Raw genomic sequence first — 15,741 nt, 5'->3', positions numbered from 1 at the left:
GAATCAGAAATGCCCACGGGACAATTAGAAACGGTAGCTTATGTAGGTAGGGGAAGATCTTGTAACAATACCAGACACTTCAATGATCCAATGCGTCCGATACGTCCAGAATGTAGCAGACATTTTCAAGCCCCTATGTTAAATGCAAGGTCCCCTGAACACCTATTCCAGACTGCTGATAAATTACTCCGAGACCGAAGGGGGTATCATATGCTCGATTCTATGGATGAACAAGAATTAGCCAGGTCAGCCGTACAATGGGCTGACAGTTCTGAAAAATATAGTGATGATGCGCTAGCACACACGTTTCTGAATCTTACCCCAGACGAACAGCGTTTAGCTGGTATATACATGATACAACACCTCCTTATATTGTATAGAAGCCAACACTCCGATCCTGGTCCCCTACCTGATATACTGATAGAATTACTCACGAATAAATGGAGAGGTTCAAGTACTGATTTAATTAAAGAAATTCTAGAATATCGACATCAGTACATTGTCTTCGTATGCCCAGAACATGTTTCAGTTCCCACCGTGGAAAGAAAAACGTATCACATAGACAGACAGAATCCCTTACGCGAAGTACACCCAGTCAGGAATGATGACAATACGTTTAGACGCGTGTTTGTGTACACGCCCATAACCAAAATAGAACTATTGGAAATGAAAAAATTAGTGCCCAGCCATGACAAAGATCCAGCAGGTTTCCACCGTGAACTAAAGGACATGTTACTCATGGGTGATTATACCTATCCTGACATTATGAAAATATTGAAAGTATTATTGCCTGCCGGTATTTATGAGAAACTCAAGGAAAAAGAATGGGAGGTCGGAGACCAAAAGATTGATTGGACCGCATTAGAAAATGAAGAAAATAACCGAACTGCAGGCGTAGGGCTTGGGGACAAAACAAAAGCATTGCCAGGTCTATTAGTACAAGTATTGCCACGTTTATTAACTACAAAAAAGGAAGATTGGGGAGCAATCTCAGCTTGTAAACAGAAACCCGATGAAGACACTAGTGACTTTTATTCCCGATTTGAAAAATGTTTTGGTATTAATAGCGGCCTGAAAGCAAATAGTGAGTCATATCCACACCTTTTTGTAACAAAACTAGTTGAGAATTCCCTGCCGCAGGTTAAAAACAGAGTATTGAAAGTTGAGAGCACTTGGCAAGCTAACACTCCTTCACAAATGTTGCAAATGTTACAGTATCACCAGAATAGAATTCGAGAAGAACAAGAACACGAACAAAGACGTATGAAAGACACGAAAATGAAAATGCTTGTCGCTCAGTCAGTTCCAGTTGACGGTCATAAAAAAGGTACGGCCAGTAATTCAGCGGTTCCCGTTAAAGGGACATGCAACTATTGTAAACAGCCAGGTCATTATATAAACGATTGTGCAGTTCTGAAACATAATATCTCCACGGGTAAAACCAAGGAGAGACCACGTCCGCCTAGACAGGATCAGATCCAACAACAAGTACCTCAGAATATACAGCCTATGCAAGCTGCACAACAGACCGTACCGCAACAACAGCCACAGCCTATTGCTGCAACACAGAACACGACACAGCAGATGTACCAGTATGCACAAAATGACTATCCAGAGTATCAGCGCTACACATGAAATAGCCTAGAGAGGGAAGTTGGCTTACCCCTTATTGAGGTCCCTGTAGATCAAGAGGGTCCTTATGTACAGAGTCAAGTATTAGGGAAAGACAGAAAGTTCCTACTCGACACAGGGGCAAGCAGAACAACTATAAGTCACGATGAAGTCCCAGGGGCACCCCTCTCAGGCTCACAAAATATTTCCCTTGGTTTTTCAGGAAAGCCCACTATTAACGAAGTATCGCAACCACTTGCATTCACAGTCGGTCCATTGACACGAACTACAGATCTATTGCTTACGAAATCATGCCCAGAAAACTTGTTAGGTATAAAAACATTGAAAGCTCTAGGAGCTATAATATGCTGTTCTCCGGATGGAGTACGACTATTTTTGCGTGACTTTAAAGGTCACTACGTGTCTAGAGACATGGATCACCGGTTACAGAATCTACCTGCACATTTATGGGCGCAAGGCCCTACTGATGTAGGTTGTATGCACATTACACCATATCGAGTTACACTCAAAACAGGAGTGGTACTACCACGAATGCGACAATACAAATTACCGCCAGATGCTGTAGTGGCTTTACTGCAAATCATTGACGAGCTCATTGCACAAGGAGTGGTTGTAGAAACCGACTCCAATGTATGTAATTCTCCGATTATTCCGATTCTTAAACGAACCGACCCAAAAGCACCCCCAGTATATCGATTAGTTATTGATCTGCGAGAATTGAATAAATGCATTGTACCACAATATCCCGTGGTCCCAGATATTTCTTCATTACTGACAGCTATTGATTCAGAGGCAACGTTCTTTACTGTAATTGACCTCAAGAACGCCTTCTTCAGCGTCCCAATCGATCCGGAAAGCCAATATTTGTTCGGATTCAGTTTAAATGGACGAAGTTTTAAATTTGCACGCGCACCTCAAGGATTTACAGAAAGTCCTAGCATCTACAGCCAAGCACTGAAAAGACAACTTGACAGTATCCACATGCCTGTTAACACTGCACTGCTTCAGTATGTCGATAATCTGCTGATCACCGCCCGAAGCGAACCCGAATGTGAAAAAGCATCACTGACGGTTTTACATTTCTTAGCCGACAAGGGGCACAAGGTGTCCCCTTCAAAGCTGCAATTTTGTGCCCAGCAAGTTGTGTACCTAGGGCACTTGCTGTCCAAATGGGGGAGACAGCTCACACCTGATCGTATCCAGTTAATTGTAAACATGCCACCACCCAAGACACAAAAGGAGGTACGGGCCTTCATAGGCCTCACTTCGTACTGTAGGCAGTGGATTCCCCAATATGCATTTTTAGCTAAATCACTCATTCAGTTGACAACCCAGGAGGCAGCGACATCGACTGTCCTCCCTTGGACTCCAGAACATACACAAGCTTTTGAAGACTTAAAGAAAGCTTTATGCCAAGCACCTGTTTTAGCGACACCATGTTACAGTAAGCCTTTTACACTCTTTGTTACAGAACGTGAAGGTACTGCTTTGTCAGTACTCACGCAGGAACAAGCAGGATCACACAAGCCATGTGCTTACTTTTCTAGCACATTAGATCCCGTAGCTCAGGCTCTTCCTGCGTGTCTGAAATCAGTTGCAGCGACAGCTCTAGCGATCAGACAAAGCGATTCCATAGTACTAGGACATCAATTGACAGTACAAGTACCACACGCAGTAGAGGTTCTCTTGAACCGAACACAGACACAACACTTGACTATAGCACGACTGACAGGTTACGAACTCACATTGTTTCAGCCACACATAGAAATCAGACGTTGTAGTACATTAAATCCTGCCACACTTTTGCCATCAAGTGGAACAGACCCACTGGCACATGATTGTATTGAAGTCATTACTATTACGACGAAACCCAGACAAGATTTGACAGATGTCCCATTACCAGATCCGGACCTGACGCTTTATGTAGATGGTTCATGTATGAGAACAAGTACAGGAAAGTTAGTGGCCACCTATGCAGTCACGACAGACACCGAAGTCATTGAAACAAATTGTATCGACACATTATCAGCTCAAGCAGCAGAGCTTATTGCTCTGACACAAGCCTGTATTCAAGCCAAGAATAGAAAAGTTAACATATACACAGATTCACGTTATGCTTTCGGAGTCGTACACGACTTCGGAGTCCTTTGGCGAGAGAGAGGTTATTTGACTTCTCACGGTGCCAACATTCAACACGGTCCCCTCATTCAAGCTCTATTAGATGCAATACATCTACCTACTTCAATATCTATCTTGAAGTGCAAAGCCCATACAAAAGTCACCGATATTATTTCCCAGGGTAACGACCTAGCAGACCGAACAGCTAAGCAAACAGCACAGAATCAGACTCATGCCACTGACTTGACAAAGACAATAGTTCCGACGCCGACACACTGCATGACAGTTAAGGATCCCGCTCTTGATGTAATTGACATACAGACACATGCTACACCAGAGGAAATAAAGAAATGGACTGAATTAGGAGGGATCCAAACCGATCAGGGATGGATGACGAAGGGAAAATCTATATGGTTTCTCCCCGACTCAATGGTTCAAGTTATCATTAACACAATACATAGTCCAGCACATCTAGGAGAAAAAGCTATGTTAGACAGTATTCAACACATTTGGTTCAACAAAAACTTACGAGCTGCAGCCAAACAGAAAGTCCGAACTTGTATGATTTGTTGTCAGTTCAACCCAGGTAAAGGTGTACCTGTAGAGCAGGGTGGATTTCAACCTCCCGATCACCCTTTTGAAGTCCTCCAGATGGATTATATCCAGATGGAACGATGTCGAGGATTCAAATATGTCCTCGTAGTTGTATGCGCTCTTTCCCGTTGGACAGAGGCGTATCCCGTCTCAGATTACACTGCCCCGACTACTGCCAAACAATTAGTTCGTGAATTCTTCCCACGGTATGGTTTGCCTCGTATCGTGTACTCAGATAATGGCCAGCCGTTCTCATCCGAGCTAATGAAACACATTTCACTCTTGTTAGGCTATCAATGGAAATTCCACTGTGTCCGACATCCCGAGGCAGCAGGTCTCGTGGAACGTCATAATCAGACCCTGAAAATACGACTTGCCAAAATCTGTAGAGAGAAAGGTGTCGACTGGATAGTAGCCTTACCGGTTGCACTATTTTACATGAGAATGGTAGCACATTCTCGCACAGGGCTATCCCCGTATGAGGTGGTCTTCGGTAGGCCACCAAATATGTGGGGGACGCCTATACCTCGTAAAATAACTGATGTTGATTGTAATATGCTGACAGATTACCTTGCTTCCTTGATGTCTGCACTACAATCTTGCCGTTCACAGGTAGCTGCAGCTTTTCCCGATAACACTGAGGTGAAGCCTCATGAAGTGGTTCCAGGTGACCTGGTACTTGTGAGAAACTTCGACAGGAGGAGTCCGTTGGAGCCTCGCTGGCAACAACCGAAACTCGTTTTACTAACCACGAGGACAGCCGTGAAGATAGAGGGCCGCAAAGGGTGGCTGCACTCGAGCCATATCAAGAAATTTCATGGACTACCATCGGATTTAAACGTTCAGCCCTGCATTCCCTCACAGACTGACTCAAAACTCCCCCTGGTTGAAAAGACTGAGCGTGAGAATTATAAACTGAAACTAAGGTCTAGCAAGTCAGACAATTTGATTGTTTAAGTCCTCTCCAAGGTGAATCGGTTGAATTTGTCTCTGACATGTATCCTCTAGACCGAAATAGAGAGAGAAATAGACAGAAACAGCTCAAGAAACATGCATACTGTAAATCACTTCGTAGTCACTGTATAGTGACATTGTTGATTATGTTTTTCCTAAGTCTTTTTATTATTGCTGCTAGTATACTGTTACATATGTACTATCCTATTTACAAGCGTATTTACAATGTTACAGCCGAACATTCTTTTAGTGAACTACCTCCACATGAGTTGTCCTATAGATTTGCGCTGCGCAACAACACATTCATTAGTATGTTACATCATTCCCATCAGACCAGCAATGCTACAAATTGTTGGATATGTGGCCGACTCCCTCCCTATCAGAAATACAAAGGAGTTCTGCCTCTCTTTCCATATCCGTTTACACACAATGGTTCCTGTGGAGCATGGTTTAGTTTGATTAACTCCTTAGATTCAAACACTGTAGTATACCAGAGCAACTGGGTATGGGGAAACCTGAACTTAGTTTTGCTTAAAGCCTGTCATCCTAACAAGGAGGGACTTCCCAAAAGAACAGGAACGGACCTAGAAAATGAAGTGTATGGATTAGGTAATTTTACACTTAACCTCATGATTCTAAATGTTGAATCTGAAGCTACACTAGTCTTGCCTGCTATGTCCGTATTACCAGTCAAAGGTGAATTCTGTGTAAGAAAGAATGGTTCAGTACACCTGGGTCATAGTAAATGTACTACTGTGATCGAATTCAGTGATAAAGGCAAGTCTACATTTAGAGCTTCTCGTCACTCCTACTTCATCTGTGGTCACACCGCATATATACGCCTACCCCTAGATTGGGATGGTACCTGTTACATTGCATTCCTTTTGCCACCTGTTTTCCTAGCCCCTCCTGATTATCATAGAAATAGCAATCTAGTACACCATAGACCCCAGAGAGCTATCCCGATTGTTGACTACACCGAAACGGCATGGGAACAATATACAGACTTCAATAAAGGTCTCTTTCCTTACATAGGTGTTGTCTCAAATAGTAAACTGATACGTAGATTAACCAGAACCCTTGAAGCAGTAGTGAATGAAACTACCTCTGCCCTAGGCAACTTAACAGAGGAGCAGTCTGCGATGCGGATTGTTGTTCTCCAAAATCGTCTTGTCCTTGACGTCATCCTAGCAGATAGGGGCGGAGCTTGTAGGGTCATCGGATCAAGTTGCTGTGTTTTCATCCCAGAAAACGCGCCATCCGTATATAAAGCCATAACTCGTCTTCACAAGATTGCAAACCAGATACATCAGAATGCAGGCACCTGGACATGGTCCGGTTGGTTCTGGAGCGTGTTGTCAGCCTGGGGATGGAAAGTCCTATCCTTCCTAGGTATTGGCCTTCTCATAGTATTCAGTTGCTGCCTATGTCTGCAATGTGGACCAGCGATTTGCGGCCTGTGTGCCACATCGTGTATTCCACGTTCAAGTTTTCAGTCAAGATCCCGGAAGAAGAAAGAAGAGCAAATGATGTTACATGAACAGATTGATGGATTTCTGAAGATCGATATTTCATGAGGGTCCGTAGGGGACAAGGAGGGAATGAGGAAATATGAATTTTTATGGTCAATTGTGTCCCCTATCTAGACCCCAACGGCTCCATGTACATGCTACAAGTACATGTATGTTCCCTCCACTTCAAGCTATGAAGACGCAAATACAATTGTGTCCAATGTTAATATGTACTCTTTCATATCTGCCATGAATGGGCCAGATATTCCGTTCCTAAGTATGCCTTGCCACCGTCTTTATATGGTATACTTTTCACGTTTTCCAGCTCTGGCAAGGTAGGCCCTGAATTCTGCCATCGAGCTTTTCTTGCTTCTGCCTCTGAATGCTCCAGCCTGGACCTGCATCCGTATCCATGAACTTTGTCTTACTTCCTGCGCGGCTAACGGTGCCTAAGCCCGGCCTGTTGCCTGCCAAAAACTGTATTCAGCCTTCAAGTTATCTGTTCCGCTCCTCAAGAAATGCATTCCTGTCTAAATAGCTTAGGTAAACATCCCTCTAGCTGCAGAGCAAAGGGCCCGGCCTTACTGTCTCCGTGCAAGTAATTCATGACTCTCGTTACCATGGTAGGCCCATGCCCCCTCGCATCTCATGTAGACACTTAGACGCTTGTACACGCACTAACAGTCAGTATAGAATAGGATCTGTCCGAGAAGACCTTTCCTTCCAGATAATATAGTTCCTTAAACACCAGATATTAGATATGATTTAGGACTAGGTTGTCTTGACACCCCAGACTTCTGTCTCCACATGTAGGGCTAAATGTCAAGTTCCCTTCACCCTCTAGTTACACGTCAATCACACGTCATGCGGCTGCGCGCGCATCTCTGCCATGTATTTTCTGCTGACTTTGCAGGATTCTCTTATGGATCCACCCATTTGTGTCATCATCATAATGACGTTTTTAGTACACGCCTATTATTACGCCTTTTCATTACGTATGTATATTCTTATCTGTATTATCAAGCTGTTACGCCTCCTGCATCTGTCTTAATGTAATGTATTTCTTATATATACTATTACTTGTCAATAATCTATTGCTGATCCCTTCCTGAACCTTCGTGGTGACGGAACTCGATTGCCTGGTTCGAACCACCATCATTCCTTTGTAAGGAATAAATACCCTATTATACCCTCGAATACCACGGATTCTGCCTCTTATTTTTACTGAGTTATTCGTATTGAATTTTACCGCATAAAAATAGTACAGGTAATTTAAATATTTACCACACACTAAACAGACACAGGTCACTATTCTCCAAGGACCAGCCAGGATTCAATTCTGTGGCTGTCTGGTGCAGTGTATTAACTAATGGAGGTTTCATAATGTACTAAAGTGCATTTGCCACTGAGTAACATAACTTGCATTTCATTTTCATTTAAGATGTGTGTTATGTTGTATGTAGTTACCTGAATGTGAAAGACCGAAAAAAGTTACAGAATATTTTGTTTTTTCAGCCGTGTCCCCATGCTCACTCACCCCGGCCCCTTGCGCACAGCATCCAGTTCCCATACTTTTTTAATGCACTTCGACCACTGCTTTACAGTATGAAAGTGTGGCTGCTGCTTTGTGAAAAGGCCATGAGTAAAGGGTATCGCTAAACTGTGCCCATACTCATTTGTTCGTCATGTGGTGATATGATCCACTGAGATGTCATTTCCTCCACAGGTAACCACAGACTTGAGGCAGCGCTGCACAGATAGCCACACCGGGACCTCTGTCTCTGCTCCCATGGTTGCAGGCATCATTGCTCTAGCATTAGAAGCAAAGTAAGTCTGATTTTTGTTGTCTTGTTTATCGCTGTTTTGCTGTAAATTGAACTAAAGATGTGGTGACCAGCCAAGGGAAGACAACGTGATTCCTTTTCCAGAGTTATACTAGTTCTCCAAGTCTGAGTCATAGACGGAGTGTCCTCTGTTACTCCACCCGAAAGAGGACACACTTTTGATGGAGTCTCATATTTTTTGAAGAACCAAGCCTCTTAACTATCCTTGCATTTTCTCATTAAAGTAAGAGGTTACATTTGGAAATAAATTAGTAAAAAGGCTTGTGTGCTGTTGCATGGTGGGACCAGGGCTGTTGGAGGCTTCTGGGGGTTACACTGGGAAAGATGTGTGGGTCTTGTTTTTGTCGGTTCCTCAAATCTCCATCTGCATGCCTTCTAGACCTAGCACAACTTGTCTGCTGTTTATCAAGGTTTAGTTTAACAATCTCAGCATATACTCTGTTTTTTATATAATGAACTCTAATTATGGGAAAACAAGTTTGGAAGAAAACTATGTATTCCTGGCTTTCTTAGTGGCTTAGTGAGTTGGTGAAAACACATTCAGGTTTGGAGTTCCATCCGTTCGGGAGGGGGGGGGGGGGGAGGGCAAGTAGCTGCGATATTACTGCTGTTTTAAGATACAACTTGTCTAGAATAATGATACAACTATTGCAGATAGATATAAGTAAGACTATACATGTAATGATATTCAATTCTTAGTAGTTTTATTTATAGTTATTTATATTTCTTTTTTCACATTTTATTGGCATTTTCCACAAATATTTGTATTCTGCAAGGAAGAGTGTGTTGGAACTAATATTTCTCCACATTTATTTGCATGAACAATGTCCACGTCCAGGGATGCCTGTAGGGGTTTCATGCTATTTGAAGAAGCCATATAGAGCACTTCAGCACGTTTATATTTACATTTTGTTAAAAACACATTGTGATGTTTATATAATAGCTGCAGTGCTTAATCCCAAAGGGATCCAAGCTCTGCAAAGGTTTTAAATGATGTGCAAATGACTGTATTGAGAGCACTGAAAACTGAGGTCCTTCATGGCAGCGCAAGTTTCATCATACCATGCGGAACAATGTGGAAGATCTGCATACGTGGACGGGAAGGTAGTCATACTAATTATTTTTAAAACTGTTGCTCCATGCAATTAGGATCATTACGTTTTTTTATCAAAAGTATCTCTTTAGTAACCCTTATTTGCGGGCACGCGCACACGCACGAGCTCCTGCTCAGAGTACAGCGGGGGTGGGGTTTGCAGTGAAGGGTAATGGGTGAAAGCTACATGGAGCCTTAATTATAAAGAAGATCGTTATGTAAAGTCCATACGTGTAATTTGATTTCTTTCCAAAATATTATTTTAAAGGTATTTTTGTTCAATTTATGGGTTAGTACAGATTACATTGATATAACAAGATAATGCTGATTTTGGTATTTGCCATTCAAGAATCTTGCAAGACTGAAAACAGACAGCGCACATTAAACTTTTAGTCTGTGTTAATTAGTAAAAAGCCTCTGGAATTTTGAAAGGAATACCTAAAGCATGCATTAATCGCCGCTATTACAGCATGAAATTTCCCCCACACACCCATAAAAGAATATAAAAAGAAAAAACATATACAATGTGCCAGGAATAACCTGAGACTATTAGCACAACATTCACCCCAATCAGTATCTCCCAAATTTCTAAATATACCGCACACCATCGATGTAAACAATCTATAAATCATCATGTATTTCCTTCTAGACTCAGATTCAATTGCCTAAAAGTCATCACCGATGACTACAAAATTTCAAAGTGAATGTCCCAAAATCAATTAATTCTCCTATGTCTTCGTAATGAGATCCCATTATCTGCATAATCTGATTTAGTGCTCTTAGATCATGGGACTGCAGCAATATTTTGCTGCTCAATAACAAGGATAAATAATGGCTACTGTGCATTGAAGATGAATTGCAATAAGAATTATGAATCAATGTAAGGAATTCCAGTGATCAATTCTGTGCCACACGGAACCATTTCAGTAATAAAACTTGTGCCATAAAGAATACAATAAATAATTGTGTATTTGGCGTGGACGTCTATTAGAGGTAGCCAGGGGGCTCTTGTTAAAATAATTTAGTGTCTGTCAGGAGGAAAGATGCATGTTACTACACAGCAAGGAACATCATCAGGAGTAATTACTTCAGGAGTACCTTTACTTCATAACTTCACAGGTAAGTTAATTAAAGGTTTCTACCACCCAGACTTAAGTGAGAATGGATCTCGCTTATCACGCGACAGGATCAGCATATATGCATAGCTGATCAAGAAAATCAACTCTCAATTAAGTATGGGTCGTCCTCTGCCTTTAATCAGTCCTGGCCTCTTTCACACATCCTGTAAATCTTGCTTTTCAGCAGCAAGCTATCCTTTGTATCTATATCATGTACGGAAAGAGGTCTCAACCATGGAGTCAACAAAAAGAGATGGGAATATTGTCCCAGCACATCTCTACGCTGTGTCCGCTGCTCAGGTATTAATTCAGGGACAGGTTTTACTTTATCTACAGAAGCATCTTTCACATCAGCATGCAGTAGGACAGAAAGGGATTTCTTCTCTTCCTCCACCTCGTCTGTCATTTAAATAATGCTTACTTTAAAATATATTTTCCTTAGGAACACCTTCTTTGGCTTCCTTATGGCTCCTACGGCCACCACATAGTTCACCTCAGAAACCTTCTGTGCTACCTTTAATGGCCACACCACTTTTCCTCCAAAGCTCTTGGACAAATGGACGTCAGAACCAACCCTCCTGGTATCCAGTTAGTGTCACTTTCTGGTCGTACCACTCCTTTATTAGCTAGGCTGAAGTTTTTTCTTTGTGTGACTCATGTATTCCACCATCAACCTACTGAGGCCAATTGCATAGTCCTCCATCTCCTTTTGAAGTGAGTCTGATATTCCTTCCTACCCTTCTCTGCAGGGGCTTAACACAGGCCCCCACAGCCCCCGCGGTGCGGGGGCCCCCCAAGCTCCAGGGGGCCCCCTCAGTACAGAACTCTGGCTGCAGAGCTCCTGATTTGAGCCCAGAGGGGGCCCCTCCAAGTGCCTTGCAGGGAGGCCCCCTCAAGTTTCGTTACACCAGTGCTTCTCTGACTAATGTGAGTGGGCCACACACTTAGCCAAAGGGATTGAAACCAGCTACTTTCTATGCAATTTCTCTGCAGGTGAATAAGAGACAGTAGAAGATCCCACTTCCTCCTGAGGTTCTCTGGCAGAGTTCTAATCATGCTCTTGAGGGTTTTGTTAAATGTTTCCATCAACCCATTGGCTTGCAGGCAGTATGCTGTGAAGAAGAGGTAAGTCACACTAGGTTTGAGGTTCTGCCTATCAACCATAGTCCTGTAGGCACCTGTATCCCTCAAGGCATTAACCTTTCTTCCATTGATACTAGCCTTTAATGCTAACCACATGATATTCGGAAGAATGTGCTTCAGGGCTGCTAGGTCACATTCTCAAATATCCACCGATACTTGGTTTAAGGCAACAGGGCCCTTATCCTGCCTCTCTGCCCATAGTAACACATTTGCTTTGATGAGTGCAGCTTGTTCAAGGACTTTTACCTGACAGTTTCTTTTGTAGTGCCCATCCTTGTGACACTATAACATGCAATCACTTTGGGGCTTCATGAACCTTCTGGTCCTCCCTTCTCTTTTCTTTTCCTGACTCACTTGGAACCCAGTTTACTTTGGACCCTTGTGAAATGCCCTGATCATTACCCTCCATTTTGGAAGCAGTTGTGTCTCTTCCGTCTTCTTTCCTCTTGTTCCTGGCGAGATATTCTCAACTTCCCTCTCTCAAACACCCTGGCCTTATTTTCTTCCTCAACCGTCGCTTTCTCGACAGCCCACTGCAAGTTCAAAGTCGCAGTCAGTCTTAACCCACCAGGGGAGTAACTCCTGGTGTGTGATGGTGGTGCCCTTGAAATCACGGAGAAGTGGAGAGTAAAAATGTATTTCTAAAACCATGGAAATCAAATGTGGGGACACACTTGGGGCATTTCTAGGGAAAACTCACTAGGGGACCATGAGAGTTTGCACTGCAACTCCCTCTCTCCGGGTTCCTATCATGGTACCCTCCCCAGAGTCTATCCCAGTTTCGTGCCTACCACCCAGTTTCTCTGAATGGTTGTTAACAAATGTAACATGGATCTCCTATCCTTGTTTATGGCAACTTTCGACTCTCTCTCCAAATCAAATTTCTAAACTGATCTAAGGATAGAGTGTCAAGGTCTACTCATGCCAACCTTGCGCCTGTCATTGTACTGTGTAGGTAATATTGTGTTTAAGCTAAGCTTAATATTTTCTCTAAGACAGTTGGAACTGGAACTTGCAAATCTTACACTACTTGTTGCCAATTGTCTGACCCTGTTTGGTGAAGGGAGGCTCAAAGGACAGATAAGGGCTGCTGAACTTACAGTGGTGGTTGAGGTTGTTAGCCACTGGTTTCCTGGGATCTGTCTGCTGTGCAGACTGGGCCAAGTACAACCCTTTTAACACTTGGCTCACAGAGTGAAGCATAGCAATGGATGGGGAGAAGGGGAGAGTAGAGTTTAAGGATATAAGAGGGTAAAACTCAGTGTGATTTTTGTGTTTTATGACTGCTATGGTGGCTAGGAGGGTGAGTAATGGGAGATGGAGCAAATCCATTGGATTGATGTTTTTGAGCTTTCAAAATAGAGATTGACCTGATGACAGAGGGTGGTAGCTAGAAGAGGCATAATGTAAGAGGAGGGGAGAGATGAACAAGGAATAATTCAAGGACTTATAAGAGCATTTGAATGCACTAGAATGTGGCAGTATGTGGAGTGGTGGAGTATACAGTTGGAGGGATGTGATTTGTGGTATGCAGGAGATGGTGCTGCCTAGACTAAGGGAAGATGAGGAGTAAAGAGAAAGTAGGAAGGAGGTGGGGCAGGCTTTGTGAAGTCCGGCTAAGTTAATAGGGAAGTGAAGACTTGGAAAGAGAGAAGGAATGGGTAGTAGTTGTAGGAGGAAATTGGGTTTAGAGCACAAGGTGCGAAATGTGGAAACAAAGTTGTGGTACAGGATATTGTGGTACCTGAAGTTGTGGTGTACTGAGGTGGGAAGCTCCTGTAGATGATATTGGCTACACTCAGGATGTTCCTGCTGGCACAAATAGGGAAAATCCTTGTTGGATAAAGACATTTGTGCCATTATACATCCTTTAGTTGAGTCGTTTTTGGTGTTATCTCAAAGTTTGTGATAATTACTGATTAATTTGGAGTCATCGACGAAGCTAACCTGCTTGTAAAAGCTTGAACCATTTCTGTTTCTGGTGGTGACTTATTAGTGAGATTGGTGTTTTCGGATGGTTTTGCTCTGTATCCACGGAAGATAAATGTCCGGACCATTACTCCGTTCCCAGTCTGTTGAAGGGATCAATTTTAGAACGCGCTGGTTAATTTAGTGATTAACTTGGGGGAGGGTCACCTGCTAGGGTCTCTTTGAGAAATTGCTTTTTAAAATATTTAGATCTCCAGCTTTTTAGTAGGTATGTTTGGGCAGCTGAAGGAGTTAATTTTTATTAACTCTGTGGCGATAGAGTCGCAAACTGCTAGTGGCATAATTAAACCCAAGGTTGCGTAATATGAAGGTTACATTCAGAGGTGTGTAGACTAACCTTCTTGGGCTGCTGGTGGTTGCCACAAATCCACTACAGTAGATACATGGGATCCATCAATGGTGAAGGTATTGTTACCCTTGAAATAATCTCAGAACCATGTAACCAACAGTAGTAGGGGCTAATAGATATACCCAGGAGTAAATCTGTATATTCCCCTGGAAAATGACCCTGGAATCACCCACATATCACAGTGGTAGTTGTAATGGCTCCTCTCCATACCAAAGATGTCGTTAAACTAGAAGATAACTACTAAAAGCATGCAAACCAGAGTAGTGGCATTTTGGGTTCACCCAGGTGCAAAGATGCCATTAACCTAGAAATCACCTCCTAGAAATCACCTCCCAACCACAAAGCTCACTATAGTGGGTGTATGGGTCCATCCATGAGTGAATGTGCCACTATTCTAAAGATAACTTTAGAACCACACAATGCTACCTTATTGATAGTGTCTAGGCCGCAGAACCTATGCGTGCGATAACTTCAGAACGACACATTGCTAGTCATAGCATCCTAGCAATAATATCTGGATACAAAGCAGAGACACAGTGGTAGGTCTATCAATTCAAAATTATTTGGCCTACATAATGGATTCTGGTCCTGTACTAAGGAATACATTTAATTTAACTTACTGTGAGAAGTTGTGAGAAGTTGATATTTTGGTAAGGAGCAGCCTTTCTTGCCCTAGACCCTTTCCTGGCTGTAACAGTCCAGATGCTACTGGGAGATGCCCTAAGCCTGTTCGTCCTTTATCATGATGCTCTAGCTAATCCCCCTGGGGGGAGAGGTGAGGTAGGTGGAAGACAGTCATGTGTCCTTGGTTGCAGTCAGAAATGAGGCGATCTCACAGTACAACACAAAAATAAAGCCTCACCGAAGAATTATGTGTTTTTACCATCTCCCTTTTTTGAGTCCTATTTCTGCTGTGCAAGCATTCCAAGGGTGCTGCAGCTGGAAACTGTCTCTCTTCCTTGTGTGAGTGCCCAACAAAGAAATGGCACCCACAGAGGAGAGAGGTTAGAGCTTCAATTTGGGGGGTGTAGTGTATAGGGGAATTAGGGTCCGTTCACACCAGTCAGCATGTCCGTCACCTCACAGGTATGCGGGAATAGGAAAAGGGCCCAGGAAGCATTAGACTGCAACAGGGCAGGCACAATAATACAGGAAAGAATCCACAATACCCAATATTCAGTATATAAATTAAGAATACAAGTGTGATCAAATCCTGTGCCAGACTCAAGACTTGTTTACACTAAAATGAAGGCGGCCATGTTCAATTCTTTCAGATGAGGTTAAATGAGAAAGTCTTATTTTTTGATTATTTTACTCTACATCACTATTTGCATGTTTGTAAATCTACAACTTCGCTAATGAAGGAATTTGTTATTATTATTATTAATAATTTTCT

At 42.7% G+C, this 15,741-nt stretch overlaps 1 protein-coding gene across 4 annotated transcripts in view; it reads left to right on the top strand.

Annotated features, from left to right (window-relative positions):
* The window catches only part of PCSK6 (proprotein convertase subtilisin/kexin type 6), a 1,413,069-nt gene that overhangs the window by 996,461 nt on the left and 400,867 nt on the right, over window positions 1–15,741 (top strand). For all 4 annotated transcript variants that reach the window (XM_085644552.1, XM_085644551.1, XM_085644550.1 and 1 more), the window contains one exon: window positions 8,536–8,636. In XM_085644552.1, the coding sequence (XP_085500678.1) occupies window positions 8,536–8,636 (101 nt within the window). The remainder of the gene's footprint in view (window positions 1–8,535; window positions 8,637–15,741) is intronic.

The sequence above is a fragment of the Triturus cristatus genome, chromosome 3_1 (genome assembly GCF_964204655.1).
Source record: "Triturus cristatus chromosome 3_1, aTriCri1.1, whole genome shotgun sequence".
NCBI lineage: Eukaryota > Metazoa > Chordata > Amphibia > Caudata > Salamandridae > Triturus > Triturus cristatus.
Note: the sequence above shows the minus strand (reverse complement) of the source record. Positions and strands in the feature narration are given on the sequence as shown.